Raw genomic sequence first — 19,214 nt, 5'->3', positions numbered from 1 at the left:
CTCAACCTGGCAGTGATTGTCCTTGCCTCTGATCTGTACCTCCATACCCAGTTTTTAAAAACACAACAGGGCCTCCTTATGTATCACAGAATGTCTCAGCATTCAGATACCTTATATCTCAAAAACAAAACCCTGAAAATTTCAGTAGTAGGACCAAGTAATCCCTATCATCAGAAACAGTATTCAATTCATAAAATTTTACATAAGTTTAAGTTTTTTAAAAAACAAGCAGGCATGATGGAGCACACCTTTAATACCAGCGCTTGGGAGGCAGAGGCAGGCGGATCGCTGTGAGTTTGAAGCCAGCGTGGTCTACAAAGCGAGTCCAGGACAGCCAAGGCTACACAGAGAAACTCTGTCTCAAAAAAAGGCAAAAAACAAAATTAAGGCTGCTGCTATAGTGAAGTATGAAAACCTGCAATCCCAGACTTAGAGGGCTGAGGCAGGCTGGCACTCGGAAGTTTGAGGCTAGCCTGTGACACACGACCAAACGCGAACGCCATCACCAAAAAAGAATTCTGACTCAATTATTTCTTATAGCTAACGTCTCTTCCTGAACAAGACTCGAAATTATGAGCAAAGTTTCATCAAAGTGAATTGTGAGAGGCAACTTGAGAGACTGCGACATTTTCGATGGAAGAAAATGAAGTGAACTGGACTGAAACAGAGCCCAGAGGAGAGCAGGAGTGCGAAGGGGGCAGAAACTCACGGGCTGAAAGGACGAGGAGGAGGAGTGAGACACCACTAAGAAGCATGTCAAGTTGATATTTTTCCAGTTTCCATTTCAATACTACTACTCTCCTCCTTAATTTTGACAATGTAATATTTATACATTTCAAACACAAAAAACACATAATATCTCCAGCCCACATCTTTGGTATTATAAGATCCTAAATTTTTCCTATATACGACTTCAAGAAATATCCTTTTTAAAAGTATTCTTCCTTTTATTCATAAAGGGAGGAGGGTAATAGGTCCAGTACATGGATCTTGTTTAAGTTATTTATTTCAAGACTAATTAAACATAGTTATTATATACAGCACCTGTAGGGCAGAAGAGGAAAGTCTCTGGTTCTCCTAGGTACTGATAGATTTCATTTGTGATGGAGACTTGTGCATGTGCGAAAGAACTGAACACCTCCTTGTCAGCTGCACACATATTATGGTCAATATCATCAAAAAGCAAAGCAAATGACCTGCACCCAAACTGAGAAACCTTAGAAAAGAGAAAAGAAAAAACAAAACCCCACAATTATTAGTTTATCTCAAGAGGGGAAAAACATATTTTTTAATTTTACTAACGACTACCTCAAAGTCAAAGAATTTCCTTGAAACATCAAAACATTTCTATCTTTTTACGTTTTCAGTGGCAACAATTCTAAGTTAATCTAGCTAGTGTTTTGGGACTGAATTTTAATTTTTGACTGAATCAAGTGTATGTTCAAACAATGCTTATATGAGGCAGCCTATCAGGTGGCACACACCTTTAATCCCAGCACTTGGGAAGCAGAGCCAGTTGGGTCTCTGAGTTCGAAGCCAGCCTGGTCCATAGAGTGAGTTCTAGGAGGATCAGAGCTACATAGAGAAACCCTTGTCTCAAAAACAACAACAGGCTCTGAGTGGTGGCACACGCCTTTAATCCAAGCACTCAAGGAGGCAGAAACAGACAGAGGTCTTGAGTTCGCGGCCAGCCTGGTCTACAAAGCAAGTCCAGGACAGCCAGGATGACACAGAGAAACAAAAATAAATAAAAAGCCAGGCTAGAGAGATGGCTCAGTGGTTAGGGGCACTCGCCATACGCTCTTCCAGAGGTTCTGAGTTCAATTCCCAGCAATGACATGGTGGTTGACAAAACCATTTATATGTGATCTGATGCCCTCTTCTGGTATGTGGGTGTACATGCAACTAAAGCACTCATTCACTCTATAAATAAATCTTTGTTTTGTTTTTGTTTTGTTTTTTGAGACAGGGTTTCTCTGTGTAGCCTTGGCTGTCCTAAACTCACTTTGCAGACCAGGCTGGCCTGGAACTCATAGCGATCCGCCTGCCTCTGCCTCCCAAGTGCTGGGATTAAAGGCATGTGCCACCATGCCTGGCCCCCATAAATAAATCCTTTAAAAAAAAGAATAAAAAGCCAGCCAGCCTGGTCTACAATCAAGTCCAGGAGAGGCAAGGCTACAAAGAAACCCTGCCTCAAAAAAACAAAAATAAAAATAAAAAACTGGGCCCAGTGATGCACGCCTGTATTCCCAGCACCCAGTCTCGGAAAAAAGAGAAAAGAATCTGAACGGAGCCTCCCAGCCAGCATAAGTTGTAGGGCTACCATGGACTTTGTGTGGTATCCTCACCCTGCAATTTCCCTCCTAGGACCTACAAACAGAAATGTGAGCAGTACTGGTACATCTAGTTAGGTTTTTTTGATTGACAACTATTTCTTTATCCAGAATTATGAAGCCAGCATGGTGGCACACGCCTTTAGTCCTAGCCCTCAGAAGGCAGAGGCAGGCGGATCGCTGTAAGTTCCAGGCCAATTTTGTTTACAAAGTGAGTCCAGGACAGCCAAGGCTACACAGAGACCCTGTCTGGAAAAAAACAAAACAAAAAAACCCCAAACAAACAAAAAAGCCAAAACAGAATTATCAAAGTAAAAGCTAGAGAAACAAAGTACTAATCTGAGGTCCTTTTAACATCATAAAGCAATAAAGAAAACTCTGTTTCAATACTGGGTGAATAAAAATAGAAAATAATTACCTGGTCCAATTTGCGTTTCAATGTTGATACTTCCTTGGGGTTAGAAAAAGTGATATCTAACCCTGGTGAGATGGCATAGATGAACTCTATCTCGTATTCTCGTGCAGCAGAGATCAAAGTCATAAGTTGCTCTAGAAAACAGAGTCCATAGTTTTAGAAAGGAACACAGAACAAACACTACTTTCTTTTTTATCTTTTGGTTTTCCAAGACAGGGTTTTTCTTGTAGTCCTGGACTCTCTTTGTAGTGTAGACCAGTCTGGCCTTTACTTTCTTTTTCTTTTTTTGAGACAGGGTTTCTCTATGTAGCTCTGGCTATCCTGAAACTCTCTTTGTAGACCAGGCTTGCCTCGAACTCACAGCAATCCACCTGCCTCTGCCTCCTGAGGTGCTGGGATTAAAGGCGTGCGCTGCCACATCCAGCCTTTCTTCCAATTTACAGTAAAGGAAAAGTTCTTTAATTGTAAGCATTGAAATTTAGAAAACATTACATGCATGTCAGGTATTTTGGGACATCCTGATTAGCCTCAGAAAATGGGTAGTTGAAGCAGGAGGATCAGAAGTTCAAGACCAACCTCAGCAATATAGCAAACTCAAAGCCAGCGTGGGCTACATAATGTCTCAAAACAACAGAAAGAAAGAAAGAAAGAAAGAGAGAAAGAGAGAAAGAAAGAAAAAGAAAAAAAAAAGAATTCCCACATTTAATGTGTTAACAGGCCATATAAAATGGCACAGCTTGAAGTGACCCATCATACAAAGAGAAAAGAACAAGTTTTACAAGCCCAACACGGTGGCTCAATCTCTAATGACAGGGCTCATGAAGCTGAAACAAGAGAACAATTGTGAATTTAAGCCCAGCCGAGGCTACACACTACAGTGAATTTACTTGTAAGTATAAGATGTTTATTCATTTACTAAGTCTCTAAAGAACAGTGCCATGTGTCTGATTTCATAGAAGTTCTAGGAGATCCAACTACCTCTGCCTCCTAATGCTGGAATTAAAGGTGTGTGCCACCACACCTGCAGTAGTTCAAGTAATGGCCCCCACAGGCTCACATGTCTCAATACTTGGTCCCCAGTTGTGGAACTGTTTGAGAAGGCTTAGGAGAGAAAGCCTTGTTGGAGCAGGTGTCAAAGCTAGTGGCCAGCTTGGAGCTGTCAAAAGCCTTATCACTCAGAGTTGCTATCCTGACTCATGCTTGTGAATCATGATGTGGTCTCTCAGCTGCAGCCTGCCCGCTGGTCCCCATCAACATGTCCTCTTTTGCTGTTGTTGTTTTTGTTTTTTGGGTTTGTTTTGGGGTTTTTTTTTTTTTTTTTTTTTGGTTTTTTTTGAGACAGGGTTTGATGTATAGCTCTGGCTGTCCTGAAACTCACAGAGATCCACCTACCTCTGCCTCCCAGAGTCTGGGATTAAAAGTGTGTGTCACCATGCCTGGCTGGACACGCACACTTAACCCTCTAGAACTGTGAGCCCCAAATTAAACCCTTCTTCTACAAGTTGTCTTGGTCTTGGGTTTTGTCATAGCAACTGAAAAGTAAGACAGTGCCCCAAATTAACTACACAAAATATAGTTTATCTCTGTTACTTAAACCTAAAGAATCTCTTAAATTTGTACTCAAGGCAGGTGTCCAAATCCTATCCCTGGATTCAGTACTTTGCCTTCTAGAACTCTGTGGTCCAAAGATCACTAACAGAAGTAAAGAAGGGCACACACAGGCTCAGAGCAAGGAGAGGCTGGCCTCCCTGTGACCCGTCCTCAACAGCTAGGGCCTTCTCAGCGCGCACTTCCAGTCCTCTACACTTCACAAAGCAGCAGTTTCCAGGTAAGGGACACTACTCACACAGCAAAATACAAGTTTTTATAAGAGTCTAACATAAACTACATTAAAACAGTCCTCTCACTCACATATATATTCTAAATTCATAGATCAAAATTTTTAAATTGCACCAGGCCAGCAGGGCACCTAAGGAAAGAAGTGTAGTCTGACAGAATTCCGTCCCTGGAACCTTCAGCTGGATAGAGAAAACCAACTCCATATTTTAGCACCTGCCTGCACACATGTGCAAGACGTGCGCGAGCGCGCACACACACACACACACACACACAAAGAGATTACCAGCTTCTTCCACCGAATACATCTCTCGCCAAAACATCCTATGTTTGTAGTCATCTTTTGGAGCATACAAGTATGTATTTAATTCCCATTTCTGAAGCCTTAAGAAAAAGAAAATTGCATATACATAAGCAGGTAACACTAAGCTACAAACTTCAACTCTTACATTTTTGGTGTACCTCTATCCCATGACAAAGTAAAACATTCTAATTTTAAATTTAAATTACCAATGGAATCTTAACAAATTAAATATTACAAAGTATCTCAACATGTTAAGCCTTGAACAAAACCACAGCTCTAAATAAAGTAGGCAAAGCCCCAGACTTGTGCAACATCCTCTGGAAAACCACTAGCCTAGGCAAAGATATAAAGACCACAACAGGGCTGGAGAGATGGCTTAAGAGCACAGCCTACTCTTCCAAAGATCCTGAGTTCAATTCCCGGCAACCACATGGTGGCTCACAACCACCTGTGATGTGATATGATGCCCTCTTCCAGCCTTCAGGTGTATATGCAGCCACAGTACTATATACATAATAAAAAATAAATCTTTAAAAAAAAAAGATCACAACAAAATAACTCCTGCTGTGACACCAGCTTGCTCCTGTCTAAGGGTCTCCTTTGTTTCTCAGAACAACACTTACCTTCTAAAGAGCTCTTTTCTCTGCTCCATAACCCATGGTCTTCCATAGAACCCTAGATTTAAAGAAAAATAAACATTTTCTCAGGTTTCAAAATGGAGTACAGTTTAACTGAGAAAAAGGAGATTACAAAACATGGAATCCCTCTTTCTAAGAAATGTGTAGAGGTGCTGACAATGTGGCATGTTGGGTAATCAGACAGTCTAATCTACCAAAGGCCCCAAGTCTGAACCCCAGCACTGCTTAAAAGAAAGAAATGCCTAGTACACATCAGGATCTGAAAACCAACCCCGCCACCTTTTTCACTGCCCGTAAGGACCAAAGAGTCTTCATTCTTGCTGAGGCTACAGTTCAGTGACAGAGCACTTACTAGCTTCATATCCACGAGACCCACATTCCCAATATTCACATAACAAAAATCACACACATTTTTTTACAATGCTGGGAACGACCCCAGAACCTTGAACATACTAGGCAAACACTCTATCACTGAGTAGAGCTTTAAAGAGTGACTCTATCACACAACCAGGGATAAAGTAAAGCAAACCCAAAATTAACACTACAAGGGGGACTAAAATGGGCATGATGGCTCTGCCAGGGGTTCCAACGTAAGAGGCTGAGGCAAAAGCAGCCTCATTTTGAAGCCAGGGCTACATAGTTCCAGGGTAACTTAGGCTACAAAGAGGGGAGGGGTTCAATTACTTCTAGAGATGACTTTAAGAGCTATACAAGAGCCCCCCCTACCTGCATGTACGCGCACACTTTTTTTTGCAGCAGCTGCTCTTTAATCTAGGCTGGTCTAGAACTTGTAGCCACCTCCCTCCCTCAGCTTCTAAGTGCTGAAATTCCAGGTGTGAATCACCATACTATTCACCACTCGGGAGGCAGAGGCAGGCAGATTGCTCTAAGTTCAAGGCCAGCCTGCTCTACAAGCTAGTCCAGGGCAGCCAGGGCTACACAGAGAAACCCCGTCTTGAAAAACCACCAAAAAAAGTTTCTACAACAAAAGAGGACCAACAGCAGGTGTGCAATCACATTGACAGACCAACATGATACTGACCTGAACAGAAAACCTTCAAGCCCTGAGTTCCAAGGTGTGAAATGAGAAGGTATGGATGTAACAGACATCATCCTATTGTCCACTACAGGAAACACACTTCTACAGTTTTTCTTGTCACAGCTGTGATGATGGAAGCGGGCATTTGGAGCCAGCTTCCTAACACACTAGGAACCCTGCTTTAGATCTCAGAGCCTAGTCAACTTCTTCACCATGCCTCGGTCTCATCACCACCAAGACAGACTACTCAGAAACACAAGAAGATGGTAAGAGAGCACTTCCCACAGGCTGGCGGGCCAGTAAAGGAGCCAGCCATCCTCCTGACAACCTTGGGGACCCACATAGCAGAAAGAGACAGGCTCCTGCAAACTACCCTGACCACCACAGGCATCCTGTGCCTGTCAAGCCCACCTGCCCTGCAAAATAAGATTTTTTTTCTCTAAACTGCAATCCTAGGCAGATATTCTGTACCCCCCCCCCAAAAGAATGACCCAACAATTATTCATTTCTATTTTTTCTTTGATCTTTTTTTTTTTGAGACAAGGTTTCTCTCTGTGTAGCCCTGGCTCTCCTGGACCTCCGCTCCTGAGTTGGGGGGTAAGGGTGGGGGTGGGGTTAAAGGCGTGCTAAACCACAGCACAGCAACAGCACAACTATTTTACCATGCTTTAAGAAGACTCGCTTTTAGTTCTACTCAAGAGAAACCAATTTAAGGCACAGGATGCTATCTCCTTTCATTTCTGGTAACACCCCCCCCCCATGCCACGCTTCCTCACATTCGCCCTAGCCTAAGCCCATCTCAGCGCTCCACTTTTTGTGGTTGCTGAAACATGATCTTACTTTGTAGCCCAGCCTGGCCTAAAACCCCTAACCCCTTCTCTTAGCCCCACCAATGCTAGACTACAGACAGCACCAACACACATGGCTGGCGCCCCATTTTCTGTATCCCCCCACCCCATAATTATACTCTAGAATCTTAGACAATGCAATACAGACCCTTGGCTCAGGCCTCAAGGTGAGTGACAGCCTGGGATACAAAGTGAGTTCCAGGCCATGTTGGGATAGTGTGGGGAAATTAAAACAAAACAAAACATAACAACCAACTAAATTAGGATGGCCTGCAATCCCAGGCACAAGGATCAGAAGTTCAAGGTCATTCTGTGCTTCAGCCAGCTCCTGGTCCACCTAGGCTACAGGAGACCCTGTCAGCAAACAGGACTTACATCATTGTCGCGTTTATAGAAGATTGCAGAGCCTAACTAAAGGAATTCATGCAGATCTTAACGATTTGTATAACCTGTTTCAGGCCCACGGTTTTTGTCAGAAATAAAACTGTTCTGCCCTCTCTCTCTCTCTCTTTTTTTTAAAGCACCATTTTCCTAAAAATTCTCTACACTCTAGCAAATCCCAATGTACAACACACAAAGCACTCACAATGTTTTCCCCCTGCAATCAATCTTCACCTAAATTAGCATAACGATTATCTTTTATCTTTCAACCACTCTGGAAAAGCCAAAGCTCTCAAGCATGAGGGGAATCCTACTGTAAGCCTTTTTGGTTTGAGTATTAGTTTTTATATTCTCCAGTAATGAGAGAATTGAAAAATAAAAATAAAAAAGACAAGTAGAAAACCTTGTATTTGCCAGAAATGTAAGAAAAGTCAAATTACCAAAACCTCAATTTATGGTGTACTTAAAAGGTAATGTGCAAAAAATAAAAAATAAAAATAAAAAAGGTAATGTGCTTTCCTGAGTTCAGGATCTGCCCAGATTAATTCAGAAATTGCATTTAACATCTCCTGGCAATCTTCCCTCACATACCAAAATGCCCCTCGTCCAAGTGTAAACGAAAAGACAGAAATAATAAAAATTAAACGGTTCACTGTTCTAACTCCACATCACAGATGCTTTGTGAATGTTATACTCAAATTTTCACACACCATCCTCCCCAATTCAAAAAACAGCAACTGGTAAAGATGACGCTTTTCTGGGCTGCAAAAGAGTCCTGAGGGGGGAAGAAGACTTTCAGGCCAACAACAACAACAAAACCTAAGCCTGAAAGAATCTGTAATACTATGAGCCGTCTGCGCTCTCCTTCACTTGTAAAAGCATGCTCGGGTAGGCCGACCCCCACCCCATAAAGGTGGGGATGGGGAGAGCTGCACAAATTTCAAAGGAGCAACCCTGGGGACCAAGATCCCAAGGTTCAAAAACGTGAGAAACAGCCTGACAACAGGCTCCTTGCCACCGCCGCCTCCTCCAACAGTCCGCCTGGCTCCGAGCCCAAGAAGGGTGGGGTCATGCTCCCGGATGGCCAGGAGAATCGGACGCCGCTGAAGACCGGAGACTCACGCTAGCCGTCTCCCCTCGCCCGCCTCCAAGCCCAAGTTACGAGGACACCTTCCGCCCTGGGGCGGGGGCTAAAGAGCCGCCCAACACGCCCCTCCCTGGGGGCAGGTGCCGAGCACCGGGGCGGGGACGAAAGGCGAACTCACCTTCCACCACGCCACACAGGAACCTGCGGGCCCCTCCGGCTGTCCCGGCCCCGGCCGCCGCCCCGGCTCCGGATGGGTTGTCTTCCCCGGGGGCCGGAGCTGCCGGCGGCTCCAACGAAGCCCCCGAGGCGGCGGCAGGATTGGCGTTGCGCTCGCTCTCCCGCTCCTCCAGCGCCGCCTGGCTCTCCTTCTGCACCATCCTCCTGCCGCCGGCCGCCGCCGCCGCTCGTCTCCGGCCTCGGTCCGTTGGGCCACAGGCCCGGAGCCCTGCAAAGGGCCGCGGCTCCGAACGCGCGCCTCCCGGGCTCCTTCCCCTCCCCCTCCGCCCTTCCCCCTTCCTCTCGGCGGGGGCCCGGAGTGCCCGGATGAGAAGGGCGGCGGCACCGGCTGGAGCCCTTTGTCAGCCGCCGCGTCCGCCCGGGCTGGAAGCCGGGCGCCTAAGCGGAGGGCGAGGCCGCCAGCCGCGTCTTCACGGAAGGAGGACCGAGGCGCCTTCACCCGTCCTCAGTGGCCGGCGCTCCCCCCCCGCAAAACGGGCAGTATCTCTCGGGCTGTTTCCCCACCGGAGCGCCTAGGCTGCCGCTGCCTCTGCCTCTACCGCCCGCTTCCTGTTTATCCGCACTGCGCCTGCGCCACAGACCGGCTCAGACCGGTCCCTAGCCCGGTTCCCCCCCTCCTCCTCCTTTGGGATCAGCCCATTCCGCTTTATTTGCTAGGCGGGGGGGGGAACAAGAGGAAGGGAGCCGAGAAACGCTGGCGGGTGTGCGGCGGCGGGACGTACCATTCTGTCTTGTCACCCTCCAGGATGAGCGCCACACTCTGGGGCGCACCATCGCCCCGCCCGCAGGAGGGGAGCTTGGGAGAACGCGGCCGGCTGGGGAGTTTGGGAGGAAAAGGGGTGGGGGGGGGGGGGAGAAGAGAAGGGGGGGAGCGGAAAAGAGGCGTTTACTCTCTCCGTGCGCAGGCGCTGAGACGATGCCTCTGGCTCTTAAAGTGGTAGGAGACACTGACCTACTTTAGAGATTCTTGTAATAGTTTGGCTCATCGTGGCTGCCCGACCCACGTTCGGTTCTGTGAAGACACCATGCCAAGGAACTCAGCTCACCCCTCTCTCTTGAGTCATTTTCTTCTACTCCCCCTTCGGAGTTAACCCCGTTTCAAATTGTGCAGGCAACTGTTTATTGAGTGCCTCATCCTGGGCTCTGTGACCATTATGACCTCACACTATGGGTAAAACAAGCCAGTACACAGTTTCTGCCTGAGATACCCCTTGGTTTGTTTGGGGAAGTCAGGGGAGAGCTCCCCGTTTTGAGGAGAGGCCGTACGTACGGAGTAAGGAAAGACTGCATTCCAAGCACATGGAAAACAGAAGTCTAATAAAGGTAGAAGAGAGTGGAAAGCGGGTATGTGATGGCGATGGGGAGTGTGCAGTGTGTGTAAGGGGCATGGTCCTTTTAGCCTCAGCATCAACGTTTCCTAGGACAGCCTGCCTCCAGGAGCTTGGCTCCTCCTGCTGTGTTCCTTAGAGTTCCCTGTAGTCCTCTAAGAGCATACTTGACATTTATGTTCCTTAAGAAATCTGAAAAAAAAAAAAAGAAAGAAAGAAATCTGTCTCGGTTTGGGAACAAATCTCACATATTCAATATTAAGTAGTTTATTTTATGCTTGAACGTGGTATTCCAACATGTAGCTTCAGGGACGTTGAGGGGGTGTTGCATTAAGGGTGTGAAATACCATCCTAGGTTTATTCAGTGCTGGGTACTTGTACATGCTAGACAAGCGATCCAGGGATTTTGCTTTTTATTTTGGGTAAGTTCACAAGCCATTACCCATGTGGCAGTCAGAGGACAACTTATGGAATTACCCACTGAGATATGTGTGTGTGTTGTGGAGTTGGGAACTAAACTCAGGTCCTCTGGACGAAAAGTATCTTAATGACTGAACCATCATCTCTCCAGCCTCCCATTCAGGGACTCTTCATTGTTCTTTTCAGTCCTGGATTATTGAGATGGGAGTAACAAAAAAGAAGTTTTTTCAGCCAGATGATGGCTGAGGCAGGCGGATCTCTGTGAGTTCGAGGCCAACCTGGTCTACAAAGTGAGTCCAGACCAGCCAGGGCTGCACAGAGAAACCCTGTCTTTTTAAAAAAAAAAAAAAAAAGTAATTTCTTCCCCTCTCCTCCAATCCTCTCTGCCTCTGCCTTCATACTGCTTGGTTGAGAGGCATGTCCCACCTATGCCTAGCTTGGGTTTGTTGTCTTGTTTGGTTTGGTTTGGTTTTGTCTTTTGTTCATTGGTTCAGGGTAGTCTGAAAATCCTTTGTGTCAGCGTTCGCGCCATTGCCAGCTGAAAAGCATTTATTTTTCCTTAGCTGTGGTAATGAAACCCAAAGCCTCATCTATGCTAGGCAAATGCTCTGCCCCTTAGGGGTTTCTCTGTGTAGCCTTTGTTATAATAATGATTAAGGCCACCGCAACGTATCTGTTATAAAGGAGGTTTATTTGGGGGAAGAGAGAGGGGGACAGGAGTTAGGGCAGAGAGAGAAAGAAGGGGAGGGGCACCCATGACGAAAAAGAAAGAGACTGAGAGAAACGGAGAGCTGAGGAGGCTGGCAGGCTCCTTTTATCCGGCACACGTGGGGGGGGGGGCAGGTGATGATGTAATAGGTTGCCAGGGTCCTAGAGGCAGGCTGTGGCATCCCCTGAGTACTAACATTCCTATTTTTGTTTAATTAAAAATGACAAATTTAGCCGGGTGTGGTGGCGCACGCCTTTAATCCCAGCACTTGGGAGGCAGAGGCTGGTGGATCGCTGTGAGTTCGACAAAGTGAGTCCAGGACAGCCAAGGCTACACAGAGAGACCCTGTCTCAAAAAACCAAAAAAAAAAAAAAGACAAATTTAGCCAGCCTGGTCTACAAAGCAAGTCCAGGACAGCCAAGATAACATATAGAAACCTCTAAAAAAAAAAAAAAAAAAGACAAACTTGCTGAGTGGTAATGGTCCATGCACCCCTTTGATCCTAGCACTTGAGAGGCAGAGGCAGGTGGATCTCTATGAATTTGAGGCCATCCTGGTCTACAGAGCTAGTTCTAGGATTGCCAAGGCTACTCAGAGAAACCCTGTCTCAAAAATCTAAAAAAAAAGACAAGCTTAGGACAGGAGGGTGAGGCAGGAATGAGGACTCGACAGTGTGTTCAGAAACATCCTGCTGACTTTGGAGACCCTAAAGAAATTGGGATGTGGGCTGGAGAGATGGCTCAGAGGTTAAGAGCACTGTCTGCTTTTCCAGAGGTCCTAAGTTCAATTCCCAGCAACCACATGGTGACTCACAACCATCTATATATAATGTGAGCCAATGCCCTCTTCTGGCATGCAGGTGTACATGCAGGCAGAGCAATGTATTCTTAATAATAAATAAATAAAATCTTTTTAAAAAAAAAGAAAGAAAGAAATTGGGATGCTGGTGAAGTCTTGGGAAAGTCGGCTGTTTCACCGCTGTCCAGGATCTGTGAGAACATCTGTGGCTAGGAGAGAAAGTACAGGCCCAGCTGACACCGTCTGGGAGTTCAGCTGGAGCACCTGTGGGTAGCTGCTTTGGAGCTGTCCCGGATGTAGGATACACCTGGACTTGCCCGGCTACTGGAACATGTGTATGGGCAGAAGGCAAAGTTAGGTGTTCCAGAAATGGTTCAAGAGGATCTGATATCAGTTCCCAGCACTGGACAGTTCAGAACCCAGCACCTGCACGCACACACACACACACACACACACACACTAAAAATAGTTAAATGCAGCCAGGCGTGGTGATGCACGACTGTAATCCCAGCACTCGGGAGACCAAGGCAGGTGGATCACTGAGTTCAAGGCCAGCCTGGTCTACAAAGTGAGAGCTACACCAAGAAGCCCTGTTTTGAAAAACCAAAAAAAGAGTAAAATGCTAGTGGCTGGGTCTAGGGAAGGTCAGCACTGGAGATGGTGGCACATGTGTGCAATCCTAATACCCAGGCTTAGGTAGAAACATTGGGAGACCCCTTCCTTCTGGACTTGAATTCTATGGGTCTTTTTTGGTTTTTCTTTCTTTCTTTTTAAAATTTTGTTTCTGTTTTGTTTTTCAAGACAGGGTTTCTCTGTGTAGCCTTGGCCATCCTGGACTTACTTTGTAGACCAGGCTGGCCTCGAACTCACAGCGATCCGCCTGCCTTGGCCTCCCGAGTGCTGGGATTAAAGACGTGCGCCACCACACCCGGCTGCCTCTCACAAATCTTAACTCCTCGGCTACAAACTTCCTAGGCAGCCTTGAGCCAGTCCACTTCCTCGGCTGAAGAAAGGAAGACTGCAGCCTGGGCATGATGGCTTACACCTATGACCCCGGCAACCAGGGAAGCAGAGGAAAGAGAATCCTGATCCCTCAGTCAGCCTGGGCTCCGGAAAGACTGATTCTGTTTGGTAGCCCCTGAAGATGGACTGTTCCCTCATAGTCGGCTTTGGATCCCACCTCCTGTTGCCCTGGTAACACTAGGATGTGTCACAACTGCCTCTCCTAAAGAGTCAAAATACCAGGGCAGATGAGATGGCTCAGGGCCTAAAGGCGCCTGGGCTCCTGTGGTAAAAGGAAAGAGCTGATGCCTGGCAACCTCCACAGGTGACATCGTCACACGTGTGGGTCTCACGCAAACAACCTTTCTGAGGTGTAAAATGCCATACGAGAAGGAAGAGGTATCGGGACTTTGCTGAGGCCCTTTTAGGGAAAGCTGCTTTCTCCAGGTCAAAAGAACAGACTGTAAGTTCTGCCTCTGGCCTTGGGTGGAACATTCCATTCCAATCTGCCTTGCAGACTAGAACATTGCACACTGCTCTCCTCCCTAAGAATTAATCCATCTGGAAGTGAATCATAACTTTTCTGTTTCTTCATCAGATCCTGGCCCTGACACTCTAGGCCTCGTCCCGCTTTCTCTGAAACTTACCTCCCTCCCTCCCTCCTGTGCAGCTCCTTGCCAGCCTCCTCTGCTGAGCCTGCCAGCTTTCTCAAAAAAGCCATGACTTGCTTTTCTTCTTCCCCATCTCTTTCCTCCCAGTAGCTACAAATATTTACAACTTGCCTGCCCGGATTTCTTCTTGTTTTTATTTTTCAAACTAATAAAATGGTCCTTGAGCTTAAAATTGAGACGAAGAAGAAGAAAAAAGGAAGGGATCTAATTGGGTCTGAAAATCATCTGGCCAGGACCACCCCTGAGAAAAACTGACTCACCTGAAGACATAAGAAAATGGGGAAGCTGGGCAGTGGTAGCCCAGGATTTTAATCCCAGCACTGGTGAGGTAGAGGCAGGTGGATCTCTGAGATCAAGGCCAGCCTGCTCTACAGAGCGACTTCCAGGACAGCCAGAGCTACACAGAGAAACCTTGTCTTGAAAAAAACAGAAACAAACGAAAATAAACGTATCTCTCCTCCTTCAGGGCAGTTGTGTACAGGTCTCTATTGAGCCTGTTTCTGAGTTTTAACTCAAGCTGAGTTTTAACTCAAAAAGCTTTGCTGTTTTAAGTCGGGCGTGGTGGCGCACGCCTTTAATCCCAGCACTCGGGAGGCAGAGGCAGGTGGATCCCTGTGAGTTCGAGGTCAGCCTGGTCTACAAAGTGAGTCCAAGATGGCCAAGGCTACACAGAGAAACCCTCTCTCAAAAAAAACAAAAAAACAAAAAAACAAAACAAAACAAAAAAAGCTTTGCTGTTTCTTCTTCCTACCTTTCATTAGAACTCTGAGCAATCAGGGCTGCCCCAAAGACTCCCTCCCCTGCTTTCTACAATTTGCAGACCATTGCTGGCCCTAATTCAGGACTTTCTTCCTCTTCCCTCCTCCTGGCAACTGAAGATTTACAGCTTGTTTGCCCTGTTGTTTTTCTCCCAAATGCTAATAAAAAAGGGTCCTTCTACACTTGCTTCTGAGTCTGTTTCTAAATTCATTTAACAATGAGACTTAGAACTTGCTGATAGAAGCCCCAGTCCCCCCTATAACAAATCCAGAAACCACGATCAAAAAAGGAAATCTGGTTACATAGAGAAACCCTGTCTGGGGGCAGGGGGAAAGAAATTGGGGAAATACTTGGAACTAGGTAACAGGGGTTTTTTGTTTGTTTTATTTCATTTGATTTTTTGAGACAGGGTTCTCTGTGTAGCCTTGGTTGTCCTGGTCTCACTTTGTAGACCAGGCTGGCCTTGAACTCACAGCAATCCGCCTGCCTCTGCCTCCTGGGTGCTGGGATTACAGGCATGCGCCACCATGCCCGGCTGGGCCCACAATTTTGATCAGATCTTTAATTTGAAGCCAAATGATCAGGGTTCTCAGATGGGAATGCAGGAAACATAGACAACAAAACAACTCTAAAGTTAGATGGCACTTTCTAGATGCTGGGGACTGACCCCAAGGCCTCAAACATGCAGAGCACTCACTGGAATCTAGCCTACAAAGGAGCTTTTGCTTCCTAGTAACCAACCTCTCCCTTGACCTGGTCAGTGTGTGGAAAAGGAGAAGGCCTGACTTCCTCCTTCCGCTGAGTCAGCACACAATGGGGTTCCAGAAAAAGGATGGGCGGGACCTACCACTCACCACGCCCAGCCCAGGAATCTGGAGTAGACTAGAAGCACTCAGGAAATCTGTTGTTCTTGCCTCAGGTGGTAGGCACTGAGCCACACTCCGTTTGATCCCATGATGACGTAATAATAGTGGCACTGGTTTACATTTGGTAGAAGAGAAAAAAATTTTTTTTCGAGACACAGTTTCTCTATGTAGCCTTGGCTGTCTGTCCTAGGTTCACTTTGTAGACCAGGCTGGCCTCGAACTCACAGCAATCCACCTGCCTCTGCCTCTGGAGTGCTGGGACTAAAAGCATGTGCCACCAAGCCCGGCCACCAGAAATTCTTGATTCAAAATGTAGGAATGTTTTGCCAAAGCTGGGAATGGGAACATGCCTGTAAGCTCAGCAATTGGAAGGCACAGGAAGGTCAGGAGTTCAAGGTCATGCTTGGTGATGAAAGGAATTTGAGACTACCTACAAGAGATCCTATCTCAGACGTTAAAAAAAAAAAGTCCTGGTGGGGTGGCACACACCAGTAATCCCAGCACTCAGGGAGGCAGTGGTGGGCAGATCTCTGTGAGTTCAAGGCCAGCCTGGTCCAGGACAGCCAAGACTATGCAGAGAAATCATGTCTTGAAAAACCAAATAAAAGAAAAAAGAAAAAGAAAAAAAAAAGGTATTAGCTTACCTCTGTGAAAACAGATGCATAGTGGCCATTAGGAGGGAAAGCTGAATTTCCTTGCCCATTGGTGTGATGAGTGTTTCTGTTGTGTGCACGTAGCCAGAACAAAATAAAACAATTTGAACCGCTCCCCATATATACCGCCCCACCCCGTTGTTCCGGTGGAAACGAACAGCCTTGTCATTTGCGAGTAGACAGAGTCCGTCCACAGCAGCTGCTCCTTTCCAGGTGCTGCAGGGCATTTACTCAGCCATAAAACAAGGAAACAACAACGGTACCACCTGGCTGTGACCCCAGCACTTAAGATTCAGAGTTCAAGATCATGGCTAGCTATAGTGTGAGTTTGAAGCCAGCCAGGCTACATGACATCCTATCTCAAAAAACAATGCCCCGAAGGAAGAAGAGGAACTATATAATTTAGATGTAAAGAAAGGGGGAAAGGAGGAAAAACAAGTGTACAGTTCCTCATATGCAGAGTCTAGAGTTTTTTACACACACACACACACACACACACACACACACACACACCAAAGGAAAAGGCACACTACTGGGATGGAAAGGGGAGAGCAGCCAGGTGGGTGAGGGAAGGTAGCAGAGGGGGCATGTATGAGCAAGGAACAATTACATTGACTTAGGAAAATCAGGGTTGGGGGAGATGGCTCAGCTGGTAAAGTGCTGGCCTCCTGAGTTTGACCTCCAGCACCCAATGAAAGCTGGGTTAGGAGTTGGGCATGGTAGCGCACGCCTTTAATCCTGGCACTCAGGAGGCAGAGGCAGGTGGATCTCTGTGAGTTCGAGGCCAGCCTGGTCTACAAAGTAAGTCCAGCACAGCCAAGGCTAACACAGAGAAACCCTGTCTCAAAAAAAAAAAAAAAAAAAAAAACAAAACAAAAAAACAATAAACAAATGAAGCTGGGTTAGGAAGGGGGTGCTGTAACCCCAGGCAGCTCTGGGCAGGTGAGGACAAGGGCATCCCTGGGGACTGTTGGCCAGCAGTCTAGCTGAAGAGGGAGCTGAATTGTCTTTCTTTCTCATTATATGAGGTTTATTATATGAGCATGGGGAGAGAAGGAAAGGGGTGAAGGAGGGGTGCCCCAGAGAGAGAGGGAGAGGGAGAGGGAGAGAGAGGTAAGACAGCATGAGCTGAACTCTCAGTGAGAGGCCCTGCCTCAAAACACTGGGGCCTGGCGTGGTGGCGCACACCTTTAATCCCAGCACTCGGGAGGCAGAGGCAGGCAGAGCTTTGTGAGTTCAAGGCTAGCCTGGTCTACAAAGTGAGTCTAGGACAGCCAAGGCTACACAGGGAGACCCTGTCTCAGAAAAACGAAAAGAAAAAAGAAAAAAGCATTGGTTGGAGGAAGACATTCAAACATTTGACCTCTCCATGGTGGAGCACACCTTTTTATCCCAGGGGAGGCAGAGCCAAGCAGATCTCTGTGAGTTCGAGGCCAGCCTGGTCTACAAAGCAAGTCCAGGACAGCCAGGGCTCTATTACACAGAGAAACTTGTCACAAAACAAACATTGACCTCTGGCACAACAGAAGCAAGAACAACCCCTACAAAACACATACAAACAGGCACACACAAAAAAGAAAGAAAATGCCATAGGAAACCAAATTATTTTGTATGCTAAAAACAACAACAACAACAACAATTCTAAGAAAAATAAATGTTTACTTTTCTAGATGGGAGTGATAGCAGTTTCAGGATCCTCAGGTTTAGACCTAAGAAAACAATTATCTACCAAGCTCAAGGCAGCAACCACTGCAAAAATTACTTGGAAAGTGGCCTATGTCGTAAGCCAGCAAGTTTCAGGAGCTATTAATCATCATGAAAAAAAAAGCAGCAAAAGAGAATCACTCCCTGAGCCTATAGGAAAAGCAGTTAGGAAGAACTAATGAAATAAAAATACCTACAAAACAACTCCTGTCCTGAAACGTCCAACATACCTGCCAACAGAGCTCAGCTCAGAAAAAACACCAAACCACGGACATCACACCAGGCACGTTCTACTTCGAATTAGAAATTTGTGGCTGGAGCAGTTGTTCAGTAGCTAAGAGCACTTGCGACTCTTTAGTGGACCATGGTTTATGGATGGCTTACAACCCACAGTCACTCTACTTCTTGGGGATCCAGAGCTCCCTCAGGCATCCGGCACTTGCATGGTAGACACATACATGTATACAAAGCATGAGTACATGATGTGCATCAACTTGACATAAGCCAGAGTTATCTGAAAAGGAGGATCCTCAATTGAGAATGCTTTCATAAGATCTGGGCCCATATCGCTGTGAGTTCAAGGCCAGCCTGGTCTACAAAGCTACTCCAGGAGAGCCAAGGCTACACAGAGACCCTGTCTTGAAAAACATACATACACACACACACACACACAGACACGCACACAGGCCCATGTCTTTAATCCCACACTTAGGGAGAGTCAGATTTCTGAGTTTAAGGCCAGCCTGCTCCTCAAAGTGAGTCCAGGACAACCAAGACTACACAGAGAAAACAAAAAACAAAACAAAAAACAAGCAATGGGTGACACACAGACCAGAGCTTAAGTTTTTTTCCTGACAGTCTGGCCAATCACACCAGTGTTCAAAGCACAATTATGAAAGCAATCCAAGCAACATTAACCAACTAGTGGAGCAACGTAAGTGGAAACACGGGAATGCGTGGGGTGATCTGTAGACATTTGGCTAAGCAGGAATCAGGATGAGCTGGGACCTTCGTCCCATGTGGTGGCTCATGCCTGCAACCCCAGCACAAGAACGAAGGTTCAAACATGAGGGAAGCTGACATCTGGAAACACACATTATATATATTTATGTGCATATATATTCATATGTGTGTATTTGCTTTAGTTTTCCAAATTCATATTCATGTTGAATTGAAGTGGTAAATT

At 46.3% G+C, this 19,214-nt stretch overlaps 1 protein-coding gene and 1 pseudogene across 2 annotated transcripts in view; one reads left to right on the top strand and one right to left on the bottom strand.

Annotated features, from left to right (window-relative positions):
• Positions 1-9,933, bottom strand: part of OGA (O-GlcNAcase) — a 33,744-nt gene extending 23,811 nt beyond the window's left edge. The window contains exons 1-6 of the mRNA XM_084772205.1: positions 9,841-9,933; positions 9,060-9,326; positions 5,512-5,563; positions 4,871-4,968; positions 2,752-2,882; positions 1,045-1,216 (exon numbers count right to left, since the gene is read on the bottom strand). Coding sequence (XP_084628331.1) covers positions 1,045-1,216; positions 2,752-2,882; positions 4,871-4,968; positions 5,512-5,563; positions 9,060-9,326; positions 9,841-9,892 — 772 coding nt within the window. The 5' untranslated portion in view covers positions 9,893-9,933. The remainder of the gene's footprint in view (positions 1-1,044; positions 1,217-2,751; positions 2,883-4,870; positions 4,969-5,511; positions 5,564-9,059; positions 9,327-9,840) is intronic.
• Positions 1-19,214, top strand: part of LOC311592715 (large ribosomal subunit protein uL22-like) — a 222,231-nt pseudogene that overhangs the window by 53,203 nt on the left and 149,814 nt on the right. The window lies entirely within an intron of this gene.

This window comes from Acomys minous (assembly GCF_964271855.1).
Source record: "Acomys minous genome assembly, chromosome: 2".
Classification (NCBI taxonomy): domain Eukaryota; kingdom Metazoa; phylum Chordata; class Mammalia; order Rodentia; family Muridae; genus Acomys; species Acomys minous.
Note: the sequence above shows the minus strand (reverse complement) of the source record. Positions and strands in the feature narration are given on the sequence as shown.